Source organism: Neomonachus schauinslandi, chromosome 5, assembly GCF_002201575.2.
Source record: "Neomonachus schauinslandi chromosome 5, ASM220157v2, whole genome shotgun sequence".
Classification (NCBI taxonomy): domain Eukaryota; kingdom Metazoa; phylum Chordata; class Mammalia; order Carnivora; family Phocidae; genus Neomonachus; species Neomonachus schauinslandi.
In genome coordinates this window covers 126389339-126405910 of record NC_058407.1, presented here as the reverse complement: position 1 = coordinate 126405910, position 16572 = coordinate 126389339, and the positions used below count along the sequence as shown (strand labels likewise).

The 16572-nt window shown below is 42.6% G+C and overlaps 1 protein-coding gene across 1 annotated transcript in view; it reads left to right on the top strand.

Annotated features, from left to right (window-relative positions):
- DHTKD1 (dehydrogenase E1 and transketolase domain containing 1) overlaps positions 1-16572 on the top strand; it is a 49433-nt gene that overhangs the window by 21499 nt on the left and 11362 nt on the right. Inside the window, exons 6-11 of the mRNA XM_021696696.1 lie at positions 3656-3827; positions 5487-5685; positions 7320-7632; positions 8849-8933; positions 9408-9547; positions 15458-15608. Coding sequence (XP_021552371.1) covers positions 3656-3827; positions 5487-5685; positions 7320-7632; positions 8849-8933; positions 9408-9547; positions 15458-15608 — 1060 coding nt within the window. The remainder of the gene's footprint in view (positions 1-3655; positions 3828-5486; positions 5686-7319; positions 7633-8848; positions 8934-9407; positions 9548-15457; positions 15609-16572) is intronic.

Below are 16572 nucleotides of genomic sequence, written 5' to 3'. Positions count from 1 at the left end.
CTAGTCTCAAGGCAACTGACTTTTTAGACTGAGGTTTCACTGTGTTTTTTTTTTTTTTTTTGAAGAACCACTTTAAACATTTTTAAAATTTAAATTCAATTAATATATAATGTATTATTGGTTTCAGAGGTACAGGTCTGTGATTCGTCAGTCTTATATAACACCCAGTGCTCATTATCCATGCCCTCCTTCATGCCCATCACCCAGTTACCCCATCCCCTGACCCCCTCCCCTCCAGCAACCCTCTGTTTGTTTCCTATGCTTAAGAGCCTCTTATGGTTTGTCTTATGTTTTTCTTTCTTGAGTTGTGCATGTTATTTAAGGGAGTATCGACTGGTATCCCTGATGCTTTTCAGAGGACAGATGTCATTACTTTTAGGAAACTACGTGGTATCAATATATCTAACAAGTCTTGCTTGTTTTACAGTAAAGGTCTTGGGGTGCCTGGGTGGCTCAGTCAGTTAAGCATCCGAGTCTTGGTCTCAGCTCAGGTCTTGATCTCAGAGTTGTAAGTTCAAGCCCCGCATTGGGCTCCATGCTGGGTGTAGAGCCTACTTAAAAAATAATAATGAAATAAAATAAAGGTCTTTGGCATTAAGGCAGCCAATACTAATTATGAGCGTGGTTCTTGCTTCCTTTACCCACCCCCACCTCCACCCCCAGTCACCCCCAGTCACCCCCAGTTTTGGTAACCCAATAGCCTAGAGGTTTGGACTGTGGGTCACATTTTTTTTTTTCTATGAGTATTCATTTAAATATGAACTGTTAACTACTGGGCAGTAATTAATTCTGGATATCAGTAACTGAGTCTTTAAACCCCACAGGAATAGGTAAATCTGTAAGGCAGGAGAATATTTGGCTACTTATCCGAATAACAACTGTATCTTATTATCACATGTTAATTTCTCATGGGCCAGAAACTTGTAGTAAGTAAATTGGGGGTAGCAGCATTGCCTTTGACTACACTATGGTATTTTGAAATGGAAATGTTACACTGTTAGCCATTCTCTTTACCTTTCACTTGACTTAATTCATGATACTCTAAAATATTTCTATCATTCACGTTTGCCCAGTGCATGAAGCAGGTCTTCACATGGACTCCAGAAGTAAGAGGTGAAAATGGCATTTTCTTTAAAGTGATGAGAAACTGACTGCCCTCTTTTGTCTACTTTGTGTTCCAAAATTATTTTGCCCTGCTGTGTCTGTACATGTCTTGCCTTGTTCAAGGATGTAATTCTAATTTCTTCTGGGAACTCTAAATTTGGAGCCGATAATATCATGGTGGGTGAGATTCTGGATGCTACTTTTTCTGCCTGTCTTCTGTTTATCTGGGTCCGGAACCTGGTGAAGGTAGATTGTCCTTTGTGACGGGTACGTCTGTCTAACCCCCTGGCCGTGTTTGGCTGAGTAGCTCCCACCTCACTCAGCATTTGTTTGTGCTTCTGGACCCTTATTCCCAAAAAGCTTTATGGGGCATAGTGGAGTGGTTTCTCTTGTGATTTAAGAAGAAAATAAAATTAGCAAATGGCACATGTGTGCTTTCGTGCCAAGAATCCAAAGACCATGATAAAACGATGCAAGTTATGAGCAGATGTTATGTTCTTTTTTTGAGAAATTTTTGTTTGAGTATAGTTGACGCCAGATGTTATGCTCTTTTTTTTAGAGAGGGAGAGAGGGAGGGGGCCGGGAGGGACGGAAAGGGAGGGTGAGAGAGAGAATCTTAAGCAGGTTCCACCCCCAGCGCTGGGCATGGAGCCCGGTGGGGGTCTCCATTCCACAACCCTGAGATCATGACCTGAGCTGAAATCAAGAGTCAGATGCTTATCAGACTGGGCCACCCAGGTGCCCCCCTCTCCCAGATGGTATGTTCTTATCAATGCCTCTACTGTAACATTTTTGTAAAGGAGCAGAAGAGGCACAAATCCCTCCCTCTTCCTTGCTTTACTGACTCCTCTTACACTACTATCTCTCAGAAATCCCATCATCAAGGAGGAGCGTTCAGATGCCCAGAGCCCCTGGACCTGGTGGCTAAGGGTTGGACTTTACAGTGTAATGTGGTGCAGAAAAGACAAAGACTTGAGTTCAAATCCTGCCTTTGCTGCTTTCTGGCTTGGTGTGCTTGGTTCTGTTACCTGTGTTCTCTGAATATCATAGGTAAATGGGAGTATATTACATTCCTCATAGTGTTCTGAGAATTAAATGAGAGCATGTACATAATAAGTTCCTTGATCCAGGAGAAAGGCTTGGAGGGGTAGAGAAATACATAGAAAAAAACCCAGAGGTACCATAGAAGGCCCAGTGTCTACTCCAGTGTGAAATATGCACTCTTGGTGAACCTTGGTTTTCTCATCTGTAAAAAGGACAGTAGTGACTTTCTTATCTGCACCCCCCCCCCCATTGAGTGGATTAACGCTGTGGAGATAATGTGAGGGTATTTGTTATTACTAGGTGTAGATACTCCAAAATGGGAGTCATCTCTATAGACCCTAGCCAAGGGAAGGTGTGGCCTGGAAATGTTACTTCTGCAAAGGAGTGCTTCCTTTCTTAGCCAAAATATTCTATTTACGTTAAAAAAAAAAAGACTATTTTAAGGACATTTTTAATGTCCTTTAAAAAAATCTACTTCCAAGTATTCTTTCTTCACTCCTATTTAGGTCTTTTACTTCTGTTATTTTTAGAGTTCCAATGGTCACACTGTTAGGGCATCTCAGATCATTTTATTTTTTACTCTGGCATTTTGACTGTTTCTGATATTAGCCTTTTATTTAATTTATTTTTTACTGCCATATATTTAACAATAATGTTACGTAAGTTTAAGGGGTATAATATGTTGATTTGACAGGTAATCTCCTTTTAGCCTGAAGTCAGTAGAACTCATATCTTCTAAGATTTTCTAAGATCTACAATTCCCTCATTATTTGCTTTCAACTTTTCTAAAAGAGATTTCACTTTTTCTCTATCACTTCCTGTCTGTCAGGTTTTGTGATGATGTTGTGATCTAACAGACTTCAAATGGAAGAATAGCACATTTCAGACGTTGTGTGGTAGTATTTTGTTGGTTCCTCAAAGCATCCTTTCACCCACTTGTGAGAGACACCCCCCCCCCCCCCCGCCTCCTTCTTTGCAGTCACATCACCCTCCTTTATGTTTACAGTGGTGGCCAACACACCCAGTGGGGATCAGGGGATGCAAGCTGTACACGGACTCTTTTCAGGGGCAGGATGACTGGGGAAGAGAGAAGGTTCAAAGCTGTGCCCTGTTCCTCATGTCTTGCAGGCTGTTTTTGTGAAACCTGTGCTGGAGCTGATTTTCCTTCTATACCTCCAATAGCCCTTCCTTCTGTGGTGCTGCTGTTTGTTCTAGAATGTTGATGGGTATATTAGAAATGATGGGTGTGAGTGATAATGTGGGGGTGGGTAGACTGGATCAGCTGGTGGTGGCCACAAGAGGAAAAGGGCTTTGAAACCTGCTTGAGATCAGCCTAACCTTCTAGAAAATCCTGTACAGAACCAGCAGAGTTTTGGGAGGGCAGAGGAGCAGTGAGGGTGTGGTTGTTTTTATTCCGTTTATTATTTGAAAACAATTTATTCCAATTAGAAACATAAATTTCTACACCCCTTATGTTCATTTTCTCATTTTCTCCTCCATGATTTAGGTTCACGGTGATGCATCTTTCTGTGGTCAGGGGATTGTTCCTGAAACATTTACGCTGTCTAATCTCCCACATTTCAGAATTGGTGGGAGCGTCCATCTGATTGTCAATAACCAGCTGGGTTACACCACTCCTGCAGAAAGAGGAAGGTCTTCCTTATACTGCAGTGATATCGGTACGTGACACGGGGAGGCGGCCCTAGAGAAACATCTAGTTCACTTGGAAGAGTGAATCTCGCTGGTTATCCCATTTTAAATTTTGGATCGGATATGGTCAGTAATTACCAACAGTGTTATTAATATTCCTTTAAAAGTCTTGAGTGTGGGGGGGCACCTGGGTGGCTCAGTCGATAAGCGTCTGCCTTCCGCTCAGGTCATGACCCTGGGGTCCTGGGATCGAGCCCCGCATCAGGCTCCCTGCTCAGCAGGAAGCCTGCTTCTCCCTCTCCCACTCCCCCGCTTGTGTTCCTGCTCTTGTTATCTCTCTCTCTGTCAAATAAATAAATAAAATCTTAAAAAAAAAAAAAAAGTCTGAGTGTGATCTTTGAATCCAAGGAAGTAAGACAAGAGCAGAACTGAGAGTGTGCCATCTCAAATTGTCCAAGTATCCAGTTGAATGATCTGGTGAAAACCAAAGATCAATATAGTTGGTAGAACACCAGGGTACTCGTCTTAGGAGATTCAGACCTGGCGTACCCAAAACCCTAGTCAAGAAGGATATATTGAATCAGTGAATTTGGCTAAGTGGTCTTGGTTAGAAATCAGATGTGAGGAAGCAAAGTTGACTCATTTTACCCTGGAAATTGGGCAGAATTAAGAGAAAGGCAGGGCTTTTTTACCCATCATCCAGTTCATGAGTTACAAAAACTGTTAGGTGGTAGGAATTATTCCGTTTTTGCACCCAGACCCTGGCCTGGATGCCTTTTGGGGCTATCTATGTGAATTTTCTTTTAAAGTTCATTTATTCTTTTTTTTTTTTTTTAAGATTTTATTTATTTATTTGACAGAGAGAGACACAGTGAGAGAGGGAACACAAGCAGGGGCAGAGGGAGAGGGAGAAGCCAACTTCCCACGGAGCAGGGAGCCCAATGTGGGGCTCGATTCCAGGACCCTGGGATCATGATCTGAGCTGAAGGCAGGCGCTTAACGACTGAGCCACCCAGGCACCCCTAAAGTTCATTTATTCTTTTTTTTTTTTTAAAGATTTTATTTATTTGACAGAGAGAGACACAGCGAGAGAGGGAACACAAGCAGGGGGAGTGGGAGAGGGAGAAGCAGGCTTCCCGCCGAGCAGGGAGCCCAATATGGGGCTTGATCCCAGGACCCCGGGATCATGACCTGAGCCGAAGGCAGACGCTTAACGACTGAGCCACCCAGGCACCCCAAGTTCATTTATTCTTAAGTAATCTCTATACCCAGTGTGAGGCTCGAACTCAGGACCCCAAGATCAAGAGTCCCTTGCTCCTCCGACTGAGCCAGCCAGAGGTCCCTATGAATTTTTTGTGATTAGTTTGATATACTGGGAACACATTCTAGGACTTCTCTTTGTTAACTCATACAATCTTTACAACATTGCTAAGAGGTAGAAGCGATTATCTCAGTTTTATAGATAAGAAGACTGAGATTTATAACTTTACCAAGGTCACAGAGTAAGTTGCAGAGCTGGGACATGACCCCATTCCTGTCAGCTGGACTCCAAAGTATAGGTTCTTAACAAACCAGCCAAATCACCTCTGAGTATGTGGGCTGCCTCCCCACACAGGCAACAGGACTTGGAGGTGGGCTAATGTCGTTTGGGGATAGCTGGCTGGTTTCATCTGTCTTCTCTGTTTCAGGGAAGCTTGTGGGCTGCGCCATCATCCATGTCAATGGAGACAGCCCAGAGGAAGTGGTCCGTGCCACACAGCTGGCTTTTGAATACCAGCGCCATTTCCGGAAGGATGTGATTGTTGATTTGTTATGCTACAGGCAGTGGGGCCACAACGAGCTGGACGAGCCCTTCTTCACCAACCCAGTCATGTACAAAATCATCAGGTACAATTTTAAACCTCCTTTGAAGATCCCCTCGTCCCCATAGTGCTCACATTATTTTTACTATTTTTATTAGACACTCTGAGGTAGGGTGACCAACTCCCTGGATTGCCGGGTACACAGAACTTCCAGTGCTAAAACTGGGACAGTCCTGAGCAAACTGGGATGGTCACCCTATGGGTCCCAGGAAAGCTCCCCATATTCTTCAACCTCTACTCGTTTGCTCATGGAATAAACAAAGGCAATTTACCAACCCCACTTGGCAGATGGGAAACTGAAGTAGGACGACTTGGGCAGAGCCTGTAGCCTGAAGCTACTTAGTATACCATCGACAGGACCAGAAGCAGATCCTCCATGATTCACTTGGTGCCTCGGCAAGAGGTAATATGATGGATTATAAGGAATCTTGAGAACCATGCCATCCAATATGGAGGCCACTACCATACGTGGCTACTGAACACTTGAAATGTGGCCAGTCCTGCTGGAGAGGGGCTGTAAGTGTAATATACGCACCAGATTCCAAAGACTTCATCTGACAAGAAAAATGTAAACTATCTCAATAGTTATTTTTATGTTGATAAAGTATTGAAGTGACCATATTCTGCATCAATTGGGTTAAATAAATATGTTATTAAAATTAATTCCACCTATTTTTTTTAAGCCTTTTCTAATGTGACCGCTAAGAAATTTTTAATTACACATTGGCTCATACTATATTTCTGCTGGACAGCAGTGGAATAGAAGATTAATGTGACAGAGAGGAACGTGTTACTTTGGAATTTTTTTTTTTTTTGATACTAGAGAGTACAACAGAGCCCCTTCCCCACCTTATTTCTTCATAGGTATAAATGAAAGCAGAGGAATAAATTGAGTGACATTTTACAGGTCTTTCTGGTCATAGGTAGCAGACTGCTCTTGGAAGAACAAGTCTGGGTTCTCTGTTTAGCTTTGAATTTAGATGCTGAGTGGCTTGGTGTGGCTCAGGGCCCCATTAAAAAAAATCTATCTGGTCTACCTCTCACTTTTGTCAGGACTAAATACGATAAAGTATGTGAGCAAACTTTGTAGTTTAAAGTATTACGTGAACATAGAGTGGCATTATTACTGTTGTAAAACTGAGATACTGATTATTATAGTTACTGGATTATTAAAGCCACCGGAAACAGATGTTGGTGACGTTGAGTTCAATACTTTTTGAAATAAAGGGGTAGACAACGTAGATCAGTCTTATAAGTAACTGTCCAGAATGTACCAATTCATAGAGAAACTCTACTAATTATTTCTACCTTGATGTAGCTGAAAGCTTATAAAGAGGAATTTGTTTTTTTCTTGCTTACTTGCAAGAGGTTGTTACTCACCATTGCCTTAAACAAAAAATTTACATTACATAAAACTCATGAGCTTTATGTAACAAAAAAGTTACATAACATAAAATGGATCATTTTAAAGTGAACAATTCAGAGGCATCTAGTACACTCAACAATGTTGTGCAACCACCCCCGCTGTCTAGTTCCAGAACGTGCCCTGTGTGCCTTCTTATGCTGATGATGCCCTGTGATACCTTTGAAAATGACTGTGTCTGTCATTCTTCAATTGTTGCAAATCAGATGGACTTTTCTCCCCTGTTTCCTGGACAGAGCCCGAAAGAGCATCCCAGACACCTATGCAGAACACCTGATTGCCAATGGACTCATGACCCAGGAAGAGGTGTTGGAAATCAAATCCTCCTACTACTCGAAGTTAAATAACCATTTAACCAACATGGCACACTATAGCCCCCTGGCCACCAACCTGCAGGCCCACTGGCAGGGCCTGGTCCAGCCGCCAGCCTGCATTAGCACCTGGGACACGGGTGTGCCCCTCGACCTCCTGCGGTTTATTGGCGGGAAGTCCGTGGAGGTGCCAGAGGACCTCCAGATGCACAGTCACCTTCTGAAGATGTACGTTCAGGTAGGGAGCCTTACGATTTCCAGTGACTGTCTCGTGCAGCAAAGAAATCGGCACTGATCTGGTCTTTTCGGTTGGCTAACGAATTTGAGAGTTACTGATTGTGGGTTGCCAGGTTCTGGGAGCCGATCCTGGTGATGTTTTGGTACTGATAGTCACTGAACTCCGATTTGTCCCCTTCTCCTTTTTTCTTTCTTCTTCCCTTCCTACACACACATGGTTTGGTCCTGAGAGTCATTGCAGATTTGGTCTACTTCTCATTTCCCTCCATTTATTTATTTATTCATACATGTTTAATACATCACATGCATGTGGACTGCGTGCCCATTATCATAGATACGGCGGCACAGGAATGCCTGTTTTGATTTTTCTGACCAGTGAGCAGAAAACACTTTCATTTTGGGGGGTAGCTTAAATAAAAATGAATAAAAGTCAACACGCATACCCCAAAGGCGACTGTTTAGACCCTTACGCAGGTCTCAGTTTTACATATTGTCTCAGGTTAAATACAGATTGAAGTCTTGGTTTGCCTGTGCCTTGGAGTTTCCTAGAACGTGGGACTCTCCATGCTGAAAGTGGGGGAGCAAGGAGCCAAAGGCCTTTGCCTTTCTTAAACTTGAATGAAGGCACTGTCCTCTGGATGATTTTTGTAATCCTAACTTCCTTTTTAGGTTACTATTGTCTGTAAAGAGACTTTATTTTTTAAGATTTATTTATTTGAGGTGGGAGGGGAGGGGAAGAGGGAGAGAATGTCCAAGCAGACTCCCGCTGAGCAGGGAGCCCCTGGAGGGGCTCGATCTCATGACCCATGAGATCATGGCCTGAGCCAAATCCAAAAGTTGGATGCTTAACCGACTGAGCCACCCAGGCGCCCCAGGCATAGAGACTCTTAAAACAATCTTAAAACAATCTATGTACTTACCATCCAGCTGAAGAATTAGAATATTAGACATAGTTTCCCTTGTGCCCTCCCTGACACCATCTCCTCTCCTTCATGCACAGGTTAACCACTAACCCAAGCGCCTGCTTATTTTGCCTGGTTGAAAACCTAGAACTGCTATCATCCTCTTACGTTTCCTTCTGCACTTACTCTTTTACTTAACATTGTGCTTTTGATACTTACTGTTGTTGCATTACATTTTTTGGACTCAGTGTGAAAAAGGGGGTAGACTCTTAAAAGTGTCTCTTTTTTTTTTTCCTCCCCTTCCATTTTTTGCAGTCCAGACTGGAGAAAGTGATGGATGGAACAAAGTTAGACTGGGCCACAGCAGAAGCTCTTGCCTTGGGCTCATTACTTGCTCAGGGTAAGAAGTTTCTGGTTAGCTGCACACCTGGTAGGGAGTGCTTTGTATGACATTTGTTATATGTGACCCCTGAGGTTTTGAATTAGAACTATCTCCTGTCATTTTCATCGACTAGAGAGGTTCTAAACTTTTCGACAATATAATTTGATCTTAGTCATGTTGGTAACCTTCATCAGAGAATAAATGGCAGAACATTTCTTGCTGGGAAACCAAAGGGCTCTGTGCTGGATGAGTTTTAAAGATATTTTCCTCTAAAGATTGTAGAGTGGTTGATGACTCTCCACTCTTGTATATTCTCACCTTACACAGACTTTTGAATATAGGAGAGGTTTATTTTAATAAGGATAATCTCTTTGCTAAGGAAAATTCTCAGGATGAGCTGATGTGTAAGAATTCAGAGTCACCATGCCTTGTTAATACTTAAGTTATTCATGGGAATCTGGATTTTTCTTTTTTCCTACCTGTTTGCTTAAGGTTTTGATGTGCGTCTGAGTGGGCAAGATGTTGGCCGTGGAACTTTTAGTCAGAGGCACGCAATGGTTGTTTGCCAGAAGACCGATGACACCTATATCCCTCTGAACCATATGGACCCTAATCAGAAGGGGTTTCTAGAGGTAGAATGTCTTTTTAATTTATTGTAAAACCCATGTGCCAATAATTATAGTTACAGGATTCTTAAAGCAACTAGAAGCAGATGTTAGCAACTTTGAGTTCAATTTTTTTTTTTTAATTAGTATAATTAACATGGTGTTATATTAGTTTCAGATATACAATATAGTGATTCAACATTTCCATACATCACCTGGTGCTCATCTAGATAAGTGTACTCTTAATCCCTTCATGTATTTCACCCATCCCCCCATCCCTCCATCCCTCCTTCCCCCCATTTACCTATCCACCTCCCCTCTGGTCATGACCAGTTTGTTCTCTGAGTCTGGTTTGTTGTCTCTTTTTCTTTTCATTCATTTTGTTCATTTCTTACATTCCATACATGAGTGAAGTCATATGGTATTTATCTTTTTCTGACTGACTTATTTCACCTAGCATTATACCATCTAGATATTACTCAGCCATAAAAAAAAATGAAATCTTGCCATTAGCAACATGGGTTCAATCCTTTTTGAAATAAAGGGTGCTGAATGGGTGGAGAATGGAGGTCTATACACTTGGGATGGAAGGAGCATACTAGTGAGTAGACTAGAGCTGTTACTCCATCTACTTATCTGTAGTCTTGTAAATGTCAAAAGGATGTTCATTTTTTTTTTTTTTTTTTTTTTTTTTAAAGATTTTATTTATTTATTTGAGAGAGAGAGAGCACATGAGAGGGGGGAGGGTCAGAGGGAGAAGCAGGCTCCCCGCTGAGCAGGGAGCCCGATGCGGGACTCGATCCAGGGACTCCAGGATCATGACCTGAGCCGAAGGCAGTCGCTTAACCAACTGAGCCACCCAGGCGCCCCCAAAAGGATGTTCATTTTGTCAATCCAGAAGTGACGTTGTAATCTGTGTGTTGCTGAATTCATTAAAGGAAGCCAAAGGTGTGGATAATAAGTCAGCATTTCTTGCCTATTAAAAAAAATAAAAAAGCCCAAGAGCACTTGGTTGGCTCAGTCAGTAGAGCGTGAAACTCTTGATCTTTGGGTCATGTGTTCAAGCACCATAGTGGGCATAGAGCTTATTTTTTAAAAAATGCCCAGCTTTCTCAAGGTTACCTTATTTTCTAAGGTTTAGTGGGCTTGACAAATATATCTATTACCATATACTTCTATGTGCTAGTCACTGAGCTCTAGTCATTAGAGTCAAAGGCAGGGGCTGGGTCTTTTCATTTTTATCTCTCTAATAGCTAGCGTAGTGCTGGGCACATGATGTTTGTTAAATTAACCTTCAAGGTATGCTTAGTGTCATGTAATCTTTCTTCCTATTCTAGTCATTTGTTTGAGTATAATCTTGAGTTTACTGATACTCAATATTTAAAAAAATTAGCTTGTCAAAAGCAAGATTCCAGAACAATTACTTAAAAGGACATGAAGCTCATCTTTTCTTTGCATTAGTCTGAAATCTACCCCGGATCAAGTCAGATTAGGGATCTAGATACTGAAATGTGAAGTATCCTGCCACCCCCATGTCCTTCTCTGAATTGTGACTTGATACATAGTATCAGTTCATTTTGACTATTACTATTTAGAAAGCCCCAAGTAAATGCCTTGCATCTACTAAGAGGATGCTGTCAAAGATTTCATTAATTATCTAATAGCATGTCCTTTATATGAAGACCCTGGGAGGAACTCCTTGCTCGTGGTCCTGAGAGTGGTTGCAGCTCACTGAGCAGTGGTTTGTCTTGTATATGCACCATGAGTTCTGCAATCGTGTGGCATTCCCCAGTCAGCACTGGCTCCCAGGAAGGGGTGAAGGCCATGGTACCCTTGGTGTCTGTAGGTCACCAGGTTGTCTGTCCCCTCTGTTCTGTGTCTCAATCTTTATCTTTTTTCTCTCTACTTACATTTACATTATCACATTGTATATTATGTATATCATGAGCCACCTCAAGTGCATTTGGGAATAAATAAAAGCATTAATAAATCCAAGACATGAAGGTAGATATGCGTATACAAGTTTATAAAGTACATTGAATGTATAGGTGAAGGTGCAGCAAATCTACTTGGGAAATCAGGAGAAGCTTGGGAGAGGAAGGCAGATTTGAGCTGGGGCTGGAGGGACATGAGGAGTTGCCTAGTCTGATGCGTGCAGGGAGGACATTCCAGGTGGGCACAATCATACACACAAAACCTGTGAAGTGAGAGGACAGGAACTCCAAATAGCTTCATGTGACTGGAGATTCAGCTGCAAAGTGGGTACAGGGGCAAGGAAGAGGAGACTGGCCAGACTCCCCACATTGTGAAAGACTTGGAATGTAACGGAAGCTGGAAACCTTGGAGGAATTTTGAACAGGTGATCAGGTTTCTGTATCAGAAAGAGCCCTCCTGATGGTACTTGGGAAGCTGAAGATGGATGAGAATTTTGGACAGTTTCTCTGTCCCAGCTTTACTGAGGTAAGGACAATTTCTAAGGAGGCTTCTCAGTTGTCTAGGCAGAAAATCGCAGGGACCTGAATTAGGGCAGTAGCAGTGCAGACAGAATATGGGGCCAGATTTGAGAAGAGCTATAGGACTTAGTGGTAGATGTAGGGAGTGGAGGAGAAAGACTAGTCTTGCTTCTCTCCTGCTTCCTGACTCGGACATTTGCTATATGATGGTGGCATTCACCGAAATATAGAGTAATGAGAGGGAACGGGTTTGGTAAGGAAAGATGATGGATTCAGTTTTAGACATTTGCCTTTGAGGTGGCTGAAGAACATAGAAGTTTTTGTCCATTACAGAAAGGCAATTAGATACGTATCTCTGGAGTTAAAGAAGGAATCTAGTCTTGAGATACACGTTTGGACATCATCAGGGTGTAGAAATGTTTGAAACCACAGGGTGGGATTATCTCCCTGGGAGAGAGCAGAACAGGAAGAGGGCCAAGGGATAGGGTCTTGGGAAAAACAGTTTTTAAGGTGCTGGCAGAGGAAAAGTATTTCCCAAAAGAGCATTCAGAAAGGCAGGAGGAGAACTGGGAGTCGCTGTGTCATGAACTGAAGGAGGGAGAAGTCATAGATGAGAAAGAACAGCATGGCCATTGGATTTAGCAACTGGAAGGTCAAGGGTCGACCTCACATAGAGCTGTTTTCATGGAGTGGTGAGAACAGAAGCTGGATTGCACTAGCTTGATGGGTAAACAGGAGTTACAGAACTGGAGACAAGTGGATTAGATAATTCTTCTAGAAGCTTAACTGTGAAAGGAAGCTACAGCTGTAGAGCATGGGTCAGGGGAATGTTTCTCGTTGCATTTTTGAGCTATTGATTTCTATCTGCTGTGAGGGGAAAGCCAGTGAGGAGGGGTTCAGAAAACAGGCATTAGGTGATGAAGCTTGTGAAGAAGCAGAAAGGAAGAATGGATTTAGAACATGGGTGGGTATGTCAGCTTCAGGTAGGAAGACAGATGAGGAGGTGAGGACAGACAGAAGGTGTGGATTCCAGTCTAAAGCCCATTTACAATGCACTCGGGAATCTGAGAAATGTAGCTGTCTTCTAAAATTAATGTAACATACAGATTATAACTGAAATCAAAAGAGAAATCAGAAAAGACAAATTATACACAATCCTAACCATGGTAATAAATCATCTATTTTTATTTTTCTATATTGTCACTGAGTAACTTAACCATATAAATCACAAATTTTTATACTTGCAGTCATAGTGGAGATGTAGTTTTTTCACAGAGTTTTTTGTTTGTTTTGTTTTGTTTTGTTTTGTTTTTAGAGAGATAGTGTGCACATCTGCCCTCTCAGGGTAAGGGGCAGAGGGAGAGGGACAGAGATAATCTCAAGCAGACTCCCTGTTAGGCGCGGAGCCCGGCCCGGGGCTAGATCTTACGACCCTGAGATCATGACCTGAGCTGAAACCAAGAGTAGGATGCTTAACTGACTGAGCCTCCTAGGCACCTCAAGAGTTTTTTTATAAATAAAAGATTTATTGAGATACAACTTTTTGAATTCAGTCTTTCAGTGTATACAATTCAGTGGTTTTTAGTATATTCACAGAGTGCTGCAAATATCACCACTATCTAGTCTCGGAACATTTTCATCACCCCCAGAAAGAAATCCCATACCCAGTAGGAGTCTCCCCATGCCTTCCTCCACTCTGCCGCTGACAACTGTTAATCTACTTTCTCTTTCCATTGATTTGCCTATTTTGGACTTTTCGTACAGATAGAATCGTATAAATAAGCAGCCTTTTGTGACTGGCTTCTTTCTCTTAGCATCATGTTTTCAGGGCTCATCCAAGTGGTACCTGTCACTACCTCATTCCTTTTTATTGCCAACTAATATTCTATAAATACATGACTTACAAATATCTTTTAGAAACATTTTGAAACAAAGATGAAATTACAAAAAAGTTCGATGTACAATACAAAAGGAACTCTTTCTCCTTCTGAAACATTTGAGACACCAAGTTGGAAATACCAGGTTGCTCACCTCCTGCTCTGAATGCATGTTTCCGCAAACAAGGACCTTTTCCTCCACCACGCAGTACAACCATCCACGTCAGGAAATGAACCTTGAAATGTGACTACCATCTCATCCTCCAACCCCATTCAGAATCATGTTGTGTTTATTTCTATTTATTTTTTATTTTATCTTTTTTTTAAAGATTTTATGTATTTATTTGACAGAGAGAGACACAGTGAAAGAGGGAACATGAGCAGGGGGAATGGGAGAGGGAGAAGCAGGCTTCCCTCTGAGCAAGAAGCCCGATGCAGGGCTCGATCCCAGGACCCTGGGATCACGACCCGAGCCGAAGGCAGACGTTTAATGACTGAGCCACCCAGGTGCCCCTCTTTTTTTTTTTTTTTTTGATTGAAGTAGAGTGATGCACAATGTTGTATTAGTTTCAGGTGTACAACACCATGATGCGCTCACAAGTCTAGCTACCATCTGTCACCTTACGCTGTTCCACTACCATTGACAATATTCCCTGTGCTGTACCTTTCACCCCGTGACTTATTCATTCCATCACTGGAAGCCTGGACTTCCCAGTCTCTCTTCCATCCACTTTGCCCATCCCCCCCTCCCCTGGCGATCACCAATTCGTTCTTTGTATTTATGGGTCTGTTTCTGCTTTTGTTCGTTTTTTCATTTCTCTTATTTTTTTAGATTTCACATACAAATGAAATCATATGGTATTTGTCTTTCTCTGTGTGACTTATTTCACTTAGCATGGTACCCTTAGATCCACTCATGTTATCCTCTGACTGAGTAGAATTGTGTTGCATTTAATTGTCCTGTCTTTTTTGCCTCCTCAGAGATCTAATTTTATGTTCTGTTTTTCTTTTTTATCTTAACATGTCGTGATGGTTCTTTTGCTTTATTGTGCAGATAGGATATTAGAATAGTGGATTCTAACCAAAGGTAGGCTTACTTTTGGTAACTTCCCCCGACTTTGTTTTGTGATACATTTTTTTAAAGCTTGTATGACACAGTTTTACTCTCAGCAATAAAGATAGGTTATCTGAGAAGTTAATTTTGTTTATCATTTTAAAAATTTTTAAATAACTTTTTATTTTTTATTTTTTTAAGTAGGCCCCAACATGGGGCTTGAACTCACAACCCTGAACTCAAGACCCAAACTGAGATCAAGAGTTGGATGCTTAACCAACTGAGCCACCCGGCACCCCTAATTTTGCTTATCTTTAAAGAAAATCATTAATGCCCATATTCCATTCTTTCCCCTCCTTCTCTCTGTGCCAACGTTCCCCAAATGCATCATTCACAGAGAGCAGATCTCCTTTCTCCAAGAAATGCGGAGATGAATGGAAAGAAAGCTCCCCTCTGTGCCCCTCCTCCCTTTTGAGAGGTTTGTGATGCTTTACTGATTCTTGTCTCACCTTTCCTTGCATGACAGTGTTTCTGTTCTCTTCCTTTGCATCAGGTCAGCAACAGCCCCTTGTCAGAAGAAGCTGTCCTGGGGTTTGAATATGGAATGAGCATTGAAAGCCCCAAGTTACTGCCCCTCTGGGAGGCTCAGTTTGGTGATTTCTTCAATGGTGCTCAGATCATTTTTGACACGTTCATCTCTGGAGGTTGGTGTTGGCATGTGCATGTGGGGCACAGCCTTAGCCCCTTGGGGACAAATGAATGGACAGGGCCATAGCTGCTTATGAGATGCTGTAACACAGCCCCTCAGGAGAGTTGGGGGGCTGCCCTGCCATCCTTTGGGGCCTGGCAGCTATGGGATGGTTACGAACGCTGCCAGAGGGCTGGGGGCCACTCTGACTGTAGGCAGCACCTTCTCCAGGGGAGTGTGCTTGGCAGTAGGGAGCAGGGCATGTACCCACCAGCTCCTAGGCAATGGACTTTCGGGTCTGCGCTTGGGGCATGTTGAGCAGCTGTGACATGAATACCAAGCAGGCAATGGAGACATTAGTGAGGATTTGTGGTCAGCGAATGGCGGCCTTGAAAATCCACTTCCCTCAACCCAGGGATATTCAAGTATCTGAAAACTGGTAGTTGTGCATCTTTATTGTTTTTAATCATCATTTACAAAAGCAGAACCTGCTTATTGTAAAATTCAAAGGTACGTAGTAAAGTACAAGTGTGAGTCCCTGTCACCCCATTCTCTGGGGGAACCACGCTTGGAATTTGTACACTTCAGGCCTCCCTTTGCTGTGTTTCTCTGTAACCTTGTACTTGTAAGGAAGGAAAAGTGCCAGGATGCCTGGGTGGCTCAGTCCGTTAAGTGTCTGCCTTCAGCCCAGGTCATGATCCTAGGGTCCTGGGATCGAGTCCTGCATTGGGCTCCCTGCTCAGTGGGGAGCCTGCTTCTCCTTCTGCCTGCCGCTCTCCCTGCTTGTGCTCTCTCTCTCACACTTGCTCTTTCTGACAAATAAATAAATAAGAACTTAAAAAAAAAAAGGGAAGAAAAGTGCCTTGAGGAGACTGGGCTTTGACATGTCTCCAGAGGCCGTCCTCAAGTGCCTGCTCCCTCAGGCTGAGGACAGTGACCTATGTTGTAAGTGGTGCCAGAGGAAAGGCAAGAGCCACCTG